The sequence below is a fragment of the Suillus discolor genome, assembly GCF_016758755.1.
Source record: "Suillus discolor strain FC423 chromosome Unknown F5147scaffold_120, whole genome shotgun sequence".
NCBI classification, from domain to species: Eukaryota; Fungi; Basidiomycota; class Agaricomycetes; order Boletales; family Suillaceae; genus Suillus; species Suillus discolor.
This window is the reverse complement of record NW_024541367.1, coordinates 1-15,896: the sequence shown is the minus strand read 5'-3', so window position 1 is coordinate 15,896 and position 15,896 is coordinate 1. Positions and strand designations below refer to the sequence as shown.

The 15,896-nt window shown below is 50.3% G+C and overlaps 7 protein-coding genes across 7 annotated transcripts; 3 read left to right on the top strand and 4 right to left on the bottom strand.

Annotated features, from left to right (window-relative positions):
- Positions 1-1,260: 1,260 nt before the first annotated feature.
- On the top strand, positions 1,261-4,293 carry F5147DRAFT_780938 (uncharacterized protein; the record flags this gene model as incomplete). Its single annotated transcript, XM_041442541.1, has 3 exons — positions 1,261-2,320; positions 2,371-3,255; positions 3,314-4,293. The coding sequence occupies 3 exons, from the start codon at positions 1,261-1,263 to the stop codon at positions 4,291-4,293; spliced, it is 2,925 nt and encodes a 974-aa protein (XP_041285570.1).
- An 885-nt stretch (positions 4,294-5,178) lies between these two features.
- Positions 5,179-6,389, bottom strand: F5147DRAFT_789372 (uncharacterized protein; the record flags this gene model as incomplete). The annotated part of the gene is made up of 4 exons (XM_041443015.1): positions 5,179-5,384; positions 5,437-6,031; positions 6,067-6,264; positions 6,318-6,389. 4 exons carry the CDS (start codon positions 6,387-6,389, stop codon positions 5,179-5,181), a joined length of 1,071 nt encoding a protein of 356 aa, XP_041285569.1.
- Positions 6,390-6,454: 65 nt separating this feature from the next.
- F5147DRAFT_789370 (uncharacterized protein) lies at positions 6,455-8,724 on the bottom strand (the record flags this gene model as incomplete). The annotated part of the gene is made up of 9 exons (XM_041443014.1): positions 6,455-6,760; positions 6,811-6,966; positions 7,068-7,477; positions 7,511-7,517; positions 7,568-7,666; positions 7,726-7,858; positions 7,910-8,172; positions 8,321-8,464; positions 8,512-8,724. The coding sequence occupies 9 exons, from the start codon at positions 8,722-8,724 to the stop codon at positions 6,455-6,457; spliced, it is 1,731 nt and encodes a 576-aa protein (XP_041285568.1).
- Positions 8,725-9,134: 410 nt separating this feature from the next.
- On the top strand, positions 9,135-11,728 carry F5147DRAFT_780935 (uncharacterized protein; the record flags this gene model as incomplete). The annotated part of the gene is made up of 6 exons (XM_041442540.1): positions 9,135-9,259; positions 9,310-9,534; positions 9,587-10,101; positions 10,148-10,381; positions 10,435-11,049; positions 11,106-11,728. The coding sequence occupies 6 exons, from the start codon at positions 9,135-9,137 to the stop codon at positions 11,726-11,728; spliced, it is 2,337 nt and encodes a 778-aa protein (XP_041285567.1).
- Positions 11,729-12,363: 635 nt separating this feature from the next.
- On the bottom strand, positions 12,364-13,036 carry F5147DRAFT_789369 (uncharacterized protein; the record flags this gene model as incomplete). The annotated part of the gene is made up of 2 exons (XM_041443013.1): positions 12,364-12,672; positions 12,728-13,036. The coding sequence occupies 2 exons, from the start codon at positions 13,034-13,036 to the stop codon at positions 12,364-12,366; spliced, it is 618 nt and encodes a 205-aa protein (XP_041285566.1).
- Positions 13,037-13,161: 125 nt separating this feature from the next.
- On the top strand, positions 13,162-14,294 carry F5147DRAFT_780933 (uncharacterized protein; the record flags this gene model as incomplete). Its single annotated transcript, XM_041442539.1, has 3 exons — positions 13,162-13,248; positions 13,298-13,654; positions 14,136-14,294. 3 exons carry the CDS (start codon positions 13,162-13,164, stop codon positions 14,292-14,294), a joined length of 603 nt encoding a protein of 200 aa, XP_041285565.1.
- Positions 14,295-14,303: 9 nt separating this feature from the next.
- Positions 14,304-14,480, bottom strand: F5147DRAFT_587598 (uncharacterized protein; the record flags this gene model as incomplete). The annotated part of the gene is made up of 1 exon (XM_041432011.1): positions 14,304-14,480. A coding segment is annotated over one exon (177 nt), but the record flags the coding sequence as incomplete, so codon positions are not given.
- Positions 14,481-15,896: the final 1,416 nt, after the last annotated feature.

Sequence of the window (15,896 nt, the reverse complement as noted above, 5' to 3'; positions counted from 1 at the left end):
ACCTGAGCGCGGATTTACTCATGGAATGTGCTGCGAGGGTGCGTCCCTTCGTTAGAAGTGATCTGGGTGAGTGACATGGTGCTGAAGACTCTCTCCGTGCTACTAGTACTCACTTGGCTTATTTATCTGCAGCCTCGTTGCCTGCACAGCGGTACCGAGCGCTAAGTGAGCGCTAAACAACCGTTAAGCCATTCACTCCTGGTGACACCAAGTTAAAATATACTGGTGACGACAAGCTTAATTCAAAGCGCTGAGATCTGAGAGCTAGGGAGTTTCGAATATGGCACTGTTTTGGGGCCAGTATCCAGGGATGCCATAGATGATCTCAACAAACTTGCTGAGCTGGGCCTGCTCGCAAATGAAAATGAGGACCAATCTTCGTCTTTGTAGCTACATTTGATTACTAATCTATCTACCTGCCTGACTTCGCAAAATATAACAAAGTGCACTTCGAATAACTAGAAAATGCAGATCCCGTTGCCCACAGAATGGCTTGTGGGCACCATAGCGGAGGCTGCGGGAGATCCCGAGCCGCCGTGGGCCCATCTTCCTGGTCACGAGTCGTCCTTTGGCACTCGTCCCTCGCACCTCAGAAGGAACATCTTCACCATCGAAGTATCTCAAATCTCCACTTTGATCCGCTTCAGGTCTCTTCGTAGACTGGTGGGTAAACTAATTCACAAAACAGGTGACTTGGAGTGATAAATTTGATGCAGAGAGCATTCATCGTGTTTTCTTTTGACAAAAAGAAATACATTGCTGTGGATTTATATATTAAATGTCCTATTGTTAAGAGAAGGGAGTTTATAATGTGCCATGATGTATTTTGAAACTCTCGCCCAACGATGGTATATATCATCGGTCCGTCAGCTGGGTCACCAGTACTCTTTTTTAAACTCCGCCCTCCAAACGGTTCCATTTGGGAGCGGTGTCACATGGATTTGAAGAACGAGCGGAGTTTTAAAAACGACCATTTGGCTCCCATGGACGAAAGCGGAAAAAAAAACTGTGCTAAGCCGGCGGACAGTCGGACTCAATGACAAAGTGGTTTGAGATACATAGTACTTTATCTGACTTACTTACTAACTACATAGGTTACAGGTGTTCGTATTACACATTCTGTATTTCTCTACTTAGCTCCCTTGTACTGGATTTCGCGCTCGTAATTCGAACTCGACTCCTCCATCATCCAAACGTTTCCCTCTCCAGGCAGTTTACCACCATTTTGTCCAACCCTACGCTTCAGACACAATCGGTTCCATGGACAAACTCAACAATCAAAGTCACGGTAGATTCCAGTGGCACCGCAGACCACCTAGCAGAGTTACTCTTTCCTCAGATAGTGACTCTGGCGATCATATAGATGCTGATGGCGCCATCTCTGAAGACGATGACCTTTCTCCTGACATAGTCACGCATCCAGCAGCTACCGCGTGGATTGGTAAGGGAAGAATATTCCCGGCTTCTGCAGTGGAAATTCCGGACGACCTGGAGTCACTTTACGATGCGACTATGGCCGTTCCCAACGAGATACGCGCGGCTGTGCTTCCTGACCCCCATCTTCCAGTCTCCCGTTTCCTTGAGTTTCAGCTGCCGAGCATCTCGTTGAAAGACGCTGAGGAGCAGGCTGAGTCTTGTTTTCAAACTACACCTGCACGATTCAACCTGATGGCGCTGAAATCGCAAGATCTTCCTCCCAAGCAGTTTGTTGACGATGCATACGGGGCCGTCGGTCAAGCTCTTTTGGATGGGAAGCTTTCGATACGCGATCCGTACCATGCGTCCCAACCGTTACCTCTCTGGGTCATCACGTTGTGGAAGGAGCTGCATGGCGCGCATAGGGTCAAACCCGCTTGGATGAATGGGAACAGCTGGTTACAAAACCGGATAGAAGAAGGTGGCCCAGATACAGCGATATTTCTTAGGGCGCAGAGGCACCTGGCCCTTCTCTCCTGGGACCGGCTACTTGTTGGCTCAGCTGCTTCCGGCTCGACAACTACCTCGGTTCTTGCGGGTTTCTTATCCAGTAGCACTTGGATGTCGGGTACCTTGATGGACTCAATGTCAGCCTGTATGGCCTCTCGGATCTGCGACACGAGTCTTGTAATCCCCCAAGCCCTCATCGTCGATACGACCTTCATGTTGGAAATAAATAAGGCGAAGGATGCCTCATACTTCAAAGGGAAAGTGAGCCGGTCGCTGCGGGAGCTTGAGAAAAGTCTGGAGATGCCGAAGATCCTTTATGCCCCCGTCTTTCTCAACCAACAGATGCATTGGATCTCACTTGCGATTGATTTCACCACTAGATCCTTCTGCTGCGGTGAGCACCCTCTCTGCGGGTGATCAGCAGACTTACTGATGTCACACAAGGGGACTCCTATGCTGACGAGGACTCTACCATCCCAAAGCCCCTTGTTCGAAAGCTGCAGTGGTGGCTCACCGCACGTTTCGCCGGTCCATTCGTCAATCGTGGACTCACCTTGCCCCACGCGAAGCAGGGCGACTCGTCCTCGTGTGGCATATTTGCTATCAATGCCATCGAGTATGCTGTCTTCAAGCAGCCACTGTGTGGCCCCAACGCTGCCGTCGAGCGTGCTAGGTGGTTCTGCTTGACATCCAGCAGCCAGTGCCACGATCAAGTGGAGGACGGTCAGGCCCTGTCAACGACACTACCGCAAGCTGAGTATGCAAGGCTCGAGCGAGAGCGTGCAGAGCGCCGGAGGGCAGACCGGGAGATGTTAGAGCGGTCATCTTTTGAGTGCGATGATGCTGCGTCCCAGCAATCAGCACGCAGGAAGTTGATAGGTACGCTTGAGGCTATGCTACATATGAGCAGGAGGGTAGACGACGAGAGGAAGAGGTCAGGGCACAAAAAGGTGGTACAGGTGCAAGCGGATTTGGACCAGTCCGAGCAAGGAGGGGCTGATAATGAAAAGGCAGAGCTCCGAGAGGCTGGACAGGAGCAAGGGGATTTGGAACGGGCTGAGCATGAAAAGGAAGAGCGCGAAGAGGCAAGGCAGGGACAAGCAAATTGGAAACGGGCTGAGCAGGGGAGGGCCACGCACGAAAAGGTAGAGCGCAAAGAGGCGTGGCGGGGGCAAGCAGCGGGCAAGCAGTGTGCAGAGCATGAGCGCAACGACATGAGGCCCGCAGAGGTTGAGCGGCAACGGGCTGAGCAAGGGAAAGGTCAGCGTGAAAGGACAGAGTCGGATGATATGGTTGTGGAGGCCTCCTGCAAGCAGGTGAACGCTGAATGTAAGCCTTTCTGCTACACCCATATGATAGAAGATCTAAACCCTGTCACCTATACTAGTGCCTCCCGTTCTCGGCACATCACGGCAGGCCTCACCTACTGTATCGCTTACATCGATCCCAAGTAATTGGACCATCGACAGGTTGAATAATCCACCTGAGATTGACAACAGCATGACTCGCTGGGTCATCGAGCAATTTAACCGCCCCTTTATACGGTTCAACTCGGATTTACGTGTACCAAGGATCCAGCCCCCTGTGAACATTCCGTTTGTCTCCAAAGGGCGCTTGGAGGTTTCGAAGAGGACTGAGGCAAGGCTTCGCCTGTGGCGAGCTCAATACCCAAATGTGCCCGTCTGGTTTTTAGCCTTTCGCTGCCTCTCTCGTGGACTCGACTGGAGGGTGTTCCTCAGCATTTCTGACTTGGCTGCCCACCATCGCAGCCCCGCCTTACCCCGCCCTGCCTATCTCGACGTAATGCCCCGTGGTCTTACTGAAAATGGTAACGTCGTTGACGCGTACGTGCGTCAGGTCAGGCGGCTTCTTGGCTACCCACATGCTCGACGTTTTCTTACCATGGGCGGCCTTGTGTGGCGTATCGCATTGCACTATGGGCCACCAGACCTTTTTTCAGCAGCTCTGTCGCCCCCATCCACCGATGCCACTCTGCATCTCCATTTCGACAGATTAGGCTCAGACATCGACGACAGGGTCACAGATGGTGAGATAGATCTTCTGCTAGGGATAACTGATCGCGGTAGCCTCTGGCCTACCCCCGACCTATGGTGGAAGTGGCGGAAGTGGCAAGGGGAATGGTCTGAAGACCTCGAGCGCTGGTTTCAAGAGCGTATTGCGGTGATGACGTCTCGCCCTCAGTCTGCCCTTCTTACCCATGCACGGTGGAAGTCTTCCATTCGACGACATACTCTAGTCGCGCTGGAGGACCCTTCCACAGTGGGTACTGAAGCACACGCAGCTTGGCTTTGCACCGAGCTCACCCGCCTATATCCGTCTACAGAGACCTACACAACTTTACCATAGTGCCTCTGACAGTTCTTAGTCGCATACCACCCATCACTAACCAGCTTATGCTCGTGCTATACCCTTGCTTATACAACCTTGGATGCGAATTACATCCAACGTGTAGCTTCAAATTCATGTGAACGGACGGAGTGCGGCTGTAGCTAGGATGCAGGGCTGTGTGCGCTGTATATAATATTCTAAGCCAGGCAGCGTGACCCGTCCTCACCACCAAGGCCACGGCGCGCGGCGCGCAGGCTGGAGACGACCGTTTGAGACGGCGCGCCCACCAAGGAATATGTTCCTGGGGTATTCGGGACCATGACTCAGCGCTCAGCGCTCAGCTTGGACCTGACAGTGGGAAATTCCCTACATATTTAGTATGTCGGATCCAGGGCCCCCGCAGCAAGCATCACCCTATAATCTGCGTGCACATCACTTCCATGCAGAGATCTGGTTAAATGGGGTGACAGGTGCACGCCCGATGCACCAAATAAATATTTGAACAACTTCAATATAAGCAAACATTGTATTCTGGATCATGCATATATGATAATGACGGGTACGAAAAAAGGGGTAGTTCGTCGAGAGACAAATTATGAAAGGTCTCAAATACTTGTAGTGGGCTAGATTATGGGGAAAACTACCTTGAGATAGCCCCGTAATGGCAACACGAGCGGCCAGCGAACAATTAGTCTTTCCTTACATCGAGAAGATACATTCAGATGCGGCGCATGTCTAGTTACCATCGCCTGGATCTGGTTTTCCAGGCGGCGGCCATTTTCTCCCGACCCTTCAAGATCGTCATGCATCCTCTGTACATTGGCTATGAGGTCAGCCAGGTGAGGCCGTTCCACGGAGAGGGTCTTGTTCTCTTGCACATAAACACAACAAAAAAGACACCTCCTATATTTTCTTCTTTGCACGCAGGTTTGCATTCTCATTGCGTAACTGCTTGACACGACTATTAGCCTCGGACAACTCCTGCTGAGCTTGATTGCACTCGATATCAATTCGGATATACCGGTCGTAGAGTTGTTGATTGCGTTTGGTCAAGTTGTCGAGATCGCGGGTATGTAACGCTGCTTCGTCTTGGCTCATGCGATGACGGTCTTAAATAAAAAATCAAACGACCGAAAGCACGAACAGACTGAAAGTGCCTACCAGTGAGATATTCGATCTTAGCATTAGCCTTGGCAAGCATAACATTAACCTGCCCGAGATTGTGATGCGCTTGCTGTAACTCCTCTTGAAGCTTCACGGAATCCGTACCCATCTCAGCTTTATAAGCCTCGAACCGAGCTTGCACGTCTTCAAGTTCCGCAGCTAGATCGTTCTTGATAGGACCAGCGACGCCGTTGATGTCACCGTTGATGCCCGCATGCAGTCCCGAGCGCTCAGCCCGCGCAAGCATGGCTTTCAACGCATTCCGCTCCTTCATGTATGCCTGAATTGTCATATCGCTGCTCTTCTTCTGCCTCTCAAGCTGTGCGGCTAGATCTTGAATCGCCTCTCTCATGGCTTCACTCTGCTCTTGGTCGAGCGCTTCGCGGTACTCACGCTCTTCCGCCTCCATTTTAGAGCCGAGCTCACGTACAATCTTGAGTAGCTTCTGGTTCTGCTCTTGTAGCCCACCAATACTGCGGAAGAGTACGAGGTTGTTCGTGATGACAGCATCAATGTTTTCAGCTGGTAGGGGTTCCATTTCTTCTATCTCAACATCCGTGGGCAAGGACGGATCTGTGCGCCTCCCGAGTTCCTTAAGCAGAGTTTGAACTTGTCGACCGGAGCAACTCTGCCTCGGCCACCTCTGGGAACACCAAGCGAGACCGCACCACTGGTGGGTGGCTTTTCTCCACTGGCAGCTGCAGGTTGGCCTGCTGTGGCTGCGGCGGTAGGCTTTACGGCTGTTGCACTTGGTGCAGTTGCTGCCCGAGTAGAAGCCGTGACTGGTTGTGAAGTAAAAGCTGCAGCGGTAACTGGGGGTGGTACCTTGGAGGTCTACGTTGTGGGCGTTTGCGGTGGCGGAGCCTCGGGGATCAAACCAGCCTTTCGCCACTCCAACACTTGCGCTTCCGGATCCTTGAGCTTGACCTGAGATCAAACAAGCTGTCCATCTTTGATTTTTCTCTTCGCTTGCGATTCTAATCTACCCCGCTTGACTGCTGCATCCAACTCTGCACTATGTCGTTCTTGGAGCGTCCACTGCTGCCTTGAGAGCTGCCTCATGCTGAGTAGTCAGCTGAGCTCGTAGAGCCTCCGGTTCTTGGGCATGCTTCTTCGAAAGTTCCTCGGTATTTACAGAAGTACCGCCAGCAGTCATTTCACTCTTGGCCTTCTCGACAGCAGCGGCAACAATGGCTGCTTGTTCTGAGTTGAACCTGTCTCCGGCTCGGTGCATTTCCTGAATTTCAGCTTGGAATTTATCGTTGCATTGATGGAGGTTCTTGACATCATCGGGCGCCTTTTTCGCCGTATCGTCTAAGGTCTGAAAAAAGCCGTTAGTGTAGCTTCGTACAGTGAAACCGAGTGACCAACATTAGCATGCGCTAATGCCTCATCTCGCGCCTTTATGAGTTCAAGCTTTTCCGACTCCCAGGAGCGTGCAGTGTCGGAAGTTAGAGTAGAGGATCCAGCTTTGCTCAGAGCCTCCTTTTCTGCTAAAAGCCTATCTCTCTCCTCCCTGAGGGAAGCCTAGATGAACAGGGTAAGTAACAAAACTTTGACCTGCGAGAAAAGCATACGATGAGCGTAGCTTGATCTGATTAACCTTCGGCAGATGCCTCGGCTTTCACAGCTCTCTCATTGGCCGACGCTCGCTCCAAAGCGACTTTCTCCTGCCGTAGCGTCTCTAGCTGGGAGTTCAACTGCTGCGATGCATCAGATGCCGAAGTGGTGCGCAATGCGTCTCGTTCGGCAGTAAGAATTTTGATCTTGCCCTCGAGCTCATTGACGGTGGCATTGAGCTGAGACTTCTCGCTGTTAAGTAACCCAAGGCTAGATTTGAACTTGTCGGCATTTTTGGTGTTGTTATCTTTGTGGGTTCTGAGGTTAGGTTCGAGACGCGAGAGCTTGAGACTGGTCAGAACGGCATTATCATTTGAAAAAAAATGTATCCGGGCCTGGATAGTGTTTGCTCGTTCTTCATGTTCTGTAGCCAATTTCTCCGCATCAGCCTTCTGAGTTTTCAGCGTTTCAATTTCATCTTTCAGCGTTTAAATCTCAGCGTGGTCAGTACGATCGTACTGCCAAGCCACGTCAGCCTGAAAAAATATGAGCGGTTCCGAACACTTACTTTGCTCAGCAACTGCGCATTGCGTTCTTGACAACGGCGGCTCTCTCCCTCAAGACATGTGATCTGTGCATCTCTAGCTCCTAGCTCACGAGCCTGTTCCTTGACAGGTTCGAGCTATGCAGACAATGCCTGCAGTTTCGCGTCGAGCTCGTGAGAACGTTTAGCATAAGTCTCGCAGCCAGCGCAGAGGGTGGCATTGCTTTCCCGAAGAATGTTGAACTGGTTGATCCTTTCCAACATTTCACCGTGCTGAGCATCCAAAGTTGCCGCTTCCATCGCCCGTTCCCGTTCCTAATGCCAGCGTCACTGATAATCAACAGAAATGGATACTCACAAACGTACCTCAGGATTGCCCTGGTTTCTTGCAAACTCTGAGTCAGATGCTCGATCTGAGCCTTCAAGCGGACGTTCTCCTGTTTACTGAGCTCAAGCTGGAGATCGACTATCTCTTTCTCCTTGCGCAAGTAAGCCACAACAGATCTGAGTTCCGAAACTTTAGTATCCACATCGCCACCGATATCTGCGTCACCAGAAGTGCCATCTGTAGCGGAGGAGTCTGCAGCCTGACGTATACGCGTAGCTTGAGTGTTGACAGTCTCGAGATGCTAATGAAGAAGAGCATTCTGTGCGGACAGATCCCTGAACCTATATTTGAATGAGATTAAAGAACCGATTGACGTCCAATCAGGGACTCACCGTGCATTGAGATCAGCAAGCCTTTTTTTGCTGCTTCCAGCTGCCCTCAGATGCTACCAGCTTAGCTTGGGCATTAGCAGCTTCTGACAGGTTTTCCCTAGAGGTAGTTTGAGCGACGGATAGTTGTTGCTTGAGGGCCTTGATGGTCTTGATCGACTCTGCATGGAGAATCACTTCATGTGAGTATCTATCTTCTGCAGCCTAGAAAGACTAAGAACGCAGATAACAACATAGTAATGGCAACTTACAAGTGCCCTTTCCTCCTGCTGACAAACTTCACTCTTACGAGTGGTGCGGTCAGTCTCAGAAGTCTTCTCAGAGGTGCTCAAGTCGACGATGGTATCCTCCAAAGTCTTCTTGTCATTAGTCCACTCACCCATAGCAATCCGATATACTTCGGATTTGTCCGTCATTTGATAGTAGCGATTGACTCGCTTCCTGCGAACGGTAGGCGACGACATGGAATATGAAATGCACAGGTCCAGGCTGTGACCCTACGTGCTGTGCACATTCCTATACGTAATGGCTACTTTTAACAAACATTCGACAGTGTCCCACGCCCGCTCTACAATATGATGAATCAATCACTGATGCATATGTTATTTGATTCTTCTGGTCTTCGGTTTTCTTTTGTTTTCTTCAACTGTTATTCTTATTGTCGTTCTCGAGACGTGTAGCTATAATCAGGCACGAGTTTCCAAATATAGCGTCATTTGTTCAATTCTGTTGTTTCTGCGTACAAACCACATCAATATACACATATGTCTCCACCGTGACTCAGTACTCAGTACTCAGTACTCAGTCCCGTCCTCCCAACTTCACGAGCTCACCCGCCCGCTTATCCCATATCGCGATTCGTAACACCCGTTCCATGCCCCCATCGTCGACCCCGCCACGCGCCAATGTAGCAGCTCACGTGCCTACAGGACAGCAATCTACCCCCAACAGCCGTGGGGGGTCTGCTATCAGTAATCACATTGGCTTGCTTGGTGTCAAGTGAGAGCACCTTTCAAGTTACATCTGAGTGGCGCTAACATTCACTCAAGTGTCAACAATCTCCGCCCATGGATAGAGCGCGACATTGAGCAGGCTCAGACGTGCCCTGTAGATGACATGCTACAGTTATTCCTGCAGCACGTATCTCGCAGGCCCGAGGCTAAACAACCCGATCTCCTGCAGAAGTGTCTCAAGGAGGTTGCGCACGTTCTCAACAAGATGCCAGCTGCAGATAGGTTTCATCCTTCTCGCATCAAGGAAGCCCTCGACAGCTTGTGAGTGCTCTTTTGCTGATTGAGGTGCCATCATGCTCATAGAAATTGCCAGCGCATCGGAGCGAATTGAAACTACATCCTACGGGCCTTTTGTTCAAGCTTCAAACATCGCATTTACATGCCTTGCAGGACTCCAAGTCAAGGGAATGCTTGATACGCCCTCCAACCTTGACATCATTTTTCAAGTGAACGATCATCCTATCCACCAAGATCACCAGGACCGCACATCGAAACGGAAGCCCGACGTTGTCATTCTTCCTTACACATGCGCGTTCGCTGGCTTGCCCGAGGAGAATCGCGATATGGGCGCCGATGATTACAAGCTCATCAGTGCAGCCACAAAACCGAAAAAGCAACTCTTTTGGAAAGATGTTCTAGCTTGTATCGAGTTCAAGAGACCGACGAAAAGGCTTTCACAGTGTTCCCTTTCTTATGAAGTGGCGCCGTATAAGCCTACCCATCCAGAATATCGGCGCGTGGAACCTCCTGAGACCGACACGCCTGCGATTGCAGCGGCAGACTCTGCCCAGACCCCAGCAAGCCTGCCAGTACCCGACGCTGAACGACGTAAGTGGTGCATTTACGACCCAGATGTTAAACTAAACCAGCTCAGCTGTACGACGTTCGCCTCGTCTTGCTGTAAGCTCTCAAAATTCATCCAACGACTCCAGCAAGCGCAAGGCCGCCGAAACTTTGGAATCCGCCAGCAAGCGTGCCAAGACTGACAACGACACGGAACCGGACCCGGAACCCAAGCTAGATGTGACTGTCCAAACAGGGCTATACGCTGCCGAAATGTTTGCTGCCAATGTTGCTGTCAAACATCTTGTCAATCTCGTCGTTGTCGGTGTGTTATTTGGTCTCTCCATATTGGTTATGCTCTTACCATCGTCTTTATAGATGAGATGGTCTGGGTCTGGTATTATGATCGACAGGGGACTATTCAGTGCTCCGGTATCAACTTCATCCAAGACCTCCCACGATTCATGGTGTTATTATATGCGTTCCAACGATTCAGCCTTGTCCATTGGGGTCGAAACACGGACTTCAAGCACGATGAGAAGAATGATTCTCACAAACTCATGATTGATGGCGTAGATCTCGAGCTTCATACGACTCACAAAGACAGAGTGGCGCACTACGGACTCAAGGGACGCGCCACTAATGTGTTTCCTGTCACTAGCGCAAAACTCTCCAAGGACAACCCAGAGATTGCGAAAGATGGCATGGTGGCTAAAGTCTTTTGGGCGGAGGAGCAACGCACTAGCGAGCCAGACATTTTAAAGAAGGTCTACGAGATTGCGGAAGAGCAAGATGCCGTGAAGGGCCATGTTCCTCACCTACTATGGCACCACAAATTCAAGGATCCTACGTCCAAAATCAGAGAAGCGCTCGGTGTTTCAGAACCAGCGAAGGGTAGTCGTGTGCTCTACATCCTTGTATTCCGCAAGCTCAAGCCCATTACGGAGCTCAAAGGCACAGAGTTCTTCGACGCGTGGCGGCAATGCATCATGTGTATGTGGCTCATTGTATCTGCCTCTCTCCATTGGTTGAAATGATGTGCTTTGTAGGCCATTATGCTCTCTGGCAAGCAGGAGTCTACCACCGAGATGTCAGCCCTGGTAACATGATGTGGTACCGGAACGGAACTGTCTTGATGGGCGTCTTAAACGATTACGATCTATCTTCGTTGGCGACTGTGCTGGGTCCTCAGGGCAACGAGCGCACGGGGACAATACCGTTCATGGCACTTGATCTTCTCAGCAAAAAGGGCCAACGAGGCGAAGTCAAACATTTGTATCGTCATGATCTCGAGTCGTTCATGTGGGTTCTCGTCTGGGTCTCCTTGCGTTACAAGGATGGGCGACTATTATCACGGAAATCTCGCCCTTTCGATGAATGGGCAACCGTAGATGCCGAGACTTGTGGTGAGAAGAAGTCATTCTTTCAGACCAACTTTTTGCAGTACGAATTCTTCACTGTGGACCAACGTATGTGGGAGTTGGTGATGGATTGTTTACAGTCGCTTAAAGCAGACGCCTATCGTCGAGAAACCATTGGATACCATATGCGACGACAGGCAGGAGTCGGTGGGCTGATCATGGCGGAGGAATTTGAATTAGATGACCTCGAATTTCTCGACTTATTTACGCACACGAAGGCCTGGGTTCAGCTCAGCAACAGCGTACAGTGATATTCTCCTCGCTCCAATTACATATGTAATATCACATATTCAGCATTAATGCCATCATTACAAGCTGGACCTCAGGCCTCAATCGCTAATTGGTGTCCGGCAACATCACTCATAGACCAAGACAGGAAGAGATGTGGCGATGGTACAAATTTGTATTGTTAGGGTCCCTAAATTTGACATTCCCATATCCTACGAGCAGAAAGTCGACCTTGTTCAACAACAGTAAGGAGGTAATCTTCCGCAGTCGTAACGAACATAGAAGATCAAGTATGATAGGTATCGCAAAAGTCAGAGGTATCTCAAAATGTACGACAAAAGCAACAATATAGCTGAAATAAGCAAGGAAAAACATCGCATCTATAGAATAGCTCTACCCCAGCGCTTGGAAGATAACATATCCTATAGCGCCTGGTTTCTAAGTCTCAGCCCTCATTCGTTCTTGAAACCACGGCGTAGACATGCTCGTCGCGTCCTCAGAGCCAGAAGTAACAGTCGTCCTCGTCGCCTCCGTATCATCGCTCGTTGCAGTCGTGCCACCCACACTCCGGATCATTGATTGAGCACTGAACGAACAGAGAATGAGGCCATAGGACCAAGGATCGATGTGCGGTTGCCTGGCTCCGCGAACAGGTCCTTTATTCCTCAGTGGTGTGTGGCATGTACCGCGAGGGATCTGCGTGTCCAAACGCGCTCACAGATGGCGGGATAGGATCAAACTGTCGACTAGAGTTCAGCAATGCAGAGGACACGGTCGCTATGCATGAGTGGGCGGAATTTGCAGAAGGACGAGAGGAATTGGACCCTGAGAGATTGAAAACACGGGCGGAGGATGCAAGCGCTGAGCCTGAAGATGAACGTGCGGAATAGGGGCTTAGGTGCAAATGCATAGAGTGCAAAGACCCTCGCTCTGAGACCAAGGGATTCCCTTGATGGATGACTTGGGGCTGAATCAACGAAATTTGTTAGTCCAAGATTCTCAATGGCGGTCTTCAAACTTACGGTTCCAAACATGGTTCTCTGTTCACTTGGGTCTGATCCTGCACTGATACCAAGGAAGCCACGGGCTAAGCTCTTCCAGCCATCACCTGCTCGTGGCGGCTCGGCATCAAGAACATCGATTGTGATATCAGCGCCATTTGATGAGCCCGTGATCACGGACAACGAGTTTCTCCATGCATGGCGACTGGAAAACGGGACAAGACCTGGCGGCAAAGGTCTCCCATTTGTCGAAGCAGATGAGAAAGGTGCTGGTGCATCCAAAACATCGAGTGAGGGCAGCCTTTGCATTTCACGGACGTAAGGGCACATAATGGAATACCCGGATGATACCTGAAGGACTAACCTTGGACTCCGAGAGGCATCCAATGCCACGGTAGACGCGACTCTCGAGCAGGTGTACTTCGGTAAGAAGAAACAAGTCGAATCTCCAAGCTATGTTTGAGGAATATACGCTTTTCACGCTTCGACCACTCAATGTTATCGGTCAGGACGTCAATTTGGGTTTGCCGGCTGGTAGGGACGTTAATCAAGTATAGCAGTTCAAGAACAGAGGGCACTCACTCAACTTAGCAAAGCGCGTGTCCTGGTTTTCCTGGGTTTTCTCGATTTTTGATCAAGGCAACGACGAACGTCCTGCAACGTGTGTCTGGCCTGTCTAAATTCCGACTTTACTCGACACAGACGACAAGGCCGTTTGTTCCCCCTGCTTCCCTCGACCACTTCGATTACCGCCAACACCAACGCGAAAAACCGCGTCCTACGAGTCCAGCCTTTTATACCGCTCGTCCCGAATTCTATGACCAGCTCTCGTCATTAGAATCGGCTCTTCAACATGCCAAGACTGCGCTCACGTCATGCCATCTCCTTCTCCTTCCCAAATTCGCTCGGGAGGCCCTCCCACCGCGTGTCAATGCTTGGGTAGACAAGGTGAGCTTGGCCTGAAGCTCAGAAGCACCCTCACGACCAGCCGCTAAAGACGAGTGGTTCTCGTGCTCAATGAGCTTGAGACCTATAGGTCCATTGCAGAAAAGGCTAGGATTGCGGAGTTGCAGGAAGGTATCAGAGGTATTACAGAGCTATGTCAGAGATCTGACGCTATTGATACGTGTACACGTAAGTATAAGAAAAGTACACAGAAAGAATGGGCAGAGGCTGAAGTGGAAGGAAAGGTGAGAAATAGACGTACCGCTCACTACTTTCGCTGCCAGTGCGCAATGTCTTGATCTCTCCACGGAGTGCTTCCTGTGGGAGAAGTCAGTATCAATTGTATTTCAAAAGGATTAAAGATATAGAGAGGGCGCGGTAACAGGAAGGAAGGGTAAAATGTGTGCATAGCAACAAGGTGGCTATACGTCAACCCATAGGATAGAATATCTGGCATTGTGTGGTAGCTAAATATCTATGCAAGACAAATGGTATGGAACAACAGCGAATTGATGAACAAGGGATTGAAGCGGACAAAACTTACATTTCGCAACTCAACAGTCGCGACTCTGCTATTCGCGCGTTCCAGGTCGACCGTGATCATGTCAGCTTCTGCGAGATGGGAAATGATCTCTTGGTCTGAATAGAAGTGTCAGCATGCAAGACGAAAGGTACAATAATGAAGCAGAAAGAAGGAAGTGGAGGAAGGAAAGCAGTACAACTCACCCTGATGCTGGCTGTGATCAAAAAGCTTTGCCTGATTCGATTCGTTTGAAAGTCGGAGGTCGCGCACTTGGTCCCTATATAGTGCAACCTGGCGCTGCAAATCCTACTAGTATTCACTGCACCTCAATCAGTATCTTGCACTTGCCAAACACCAACCTACATAAATAACACGCCACGTACCGCTCGTAATTACTACGCACACGTTCGTCGTACACAGCCGGGCAACTTCAGCTTCCAGTGCGTGTGCCTCGGTGGCTTTGACAGCTTGGTCCTGTGCACGTGTGAATGTGTGGAGAGGTGGAGAAGATGGGTGAGACGACAGCTGTCCTGATTATAGCGACAGGGACGTCTACGGGGGCGCGGATGGCGGAACATATCTAACACATGAACCTGTATCAACTTAGGCCCAATATAGGACGCCTGTATTAGCCTGTATATGTATGGATCGAAAACAAACTAATTGCAAGGGTGTACTACACAGTGATACAGGGCGACTGGCTACATAGCAAAACTGACGAGCGTGAGGCTAACGAGCAGATGGGAGACGTGCGTGTGGCAAACAAGCAGAACGGGAGACATGCGTGAGGTGGATGAGCAGAATGGGAGACGTGCATAAACAAACGAAAGACAATGCAATGTGCATAAGTGCGGGTAAACGAGAAACGTAGTAGTACATAGCAACTGATGTGCGTGAGGCGAAAGAGCAAAATGGGAGATGTGCATGAGAACTGTGACGATTAAATGAGAAATGACTCGACGTACTGATGCGAGTAGTAGTGCAGATTCGGGGACGGATCTAAGCAACTGCGAGTGGTTCCACCATCTCGCCTCCCACATCCACGTGAGCATCTGACGGGCCAGAGATAGATGGTGTAAGAGCACAGGGGACAGAGACGAACGGTGTGAGAGCATGGGGGACAGAAACAGTGACAGATTCCGGTATGAGAGCATGGGGGACAGCGACAGCGACAGAGTCCGGTGTGAGAGCACGCTGAGGGACGGATGTTGCACTTGACCTTGCTATTTTGACCAGGGCAAGCCTATCACTATAGCTCTGATTATTTCTAGTCAACAAGCGCTCGTTTCGAACAAAAAATTCAAGTTAGCGTACCTGTTTGGCAAAAGGTTCGAGCTTCCTCCAGTGCGTCTCAAATTGTGAGTTGGAGCCGTTGGGGTTGTCCTTGCACCAATCCGTTCGACAAAGACTTCTGCAAAGGTCGCCCAGTAAGACATGATGGTAATAGTACCTGAAACGACACTTACTTTGCAGTTGCACGAATAGTAGTCTGTTTCGGTGCGGTCACTTCCTTTTTTTTAGCGCCTTTTGAAACATCTGTGGCACCCGGCATGCCCGCAACACCATTCTTGCTACTATCCGTAGTGGCCAGAGTAGGTGACGGTGTTCAAAGGAGCAAGTGCAGCGCTGGCATGCATTGCTTGCGACAGGTATTGCATGAATGACATGTCCGATGTTGAACGTGATTGATAGTATCGATGGGATCCGAGTCACAAACCGAAG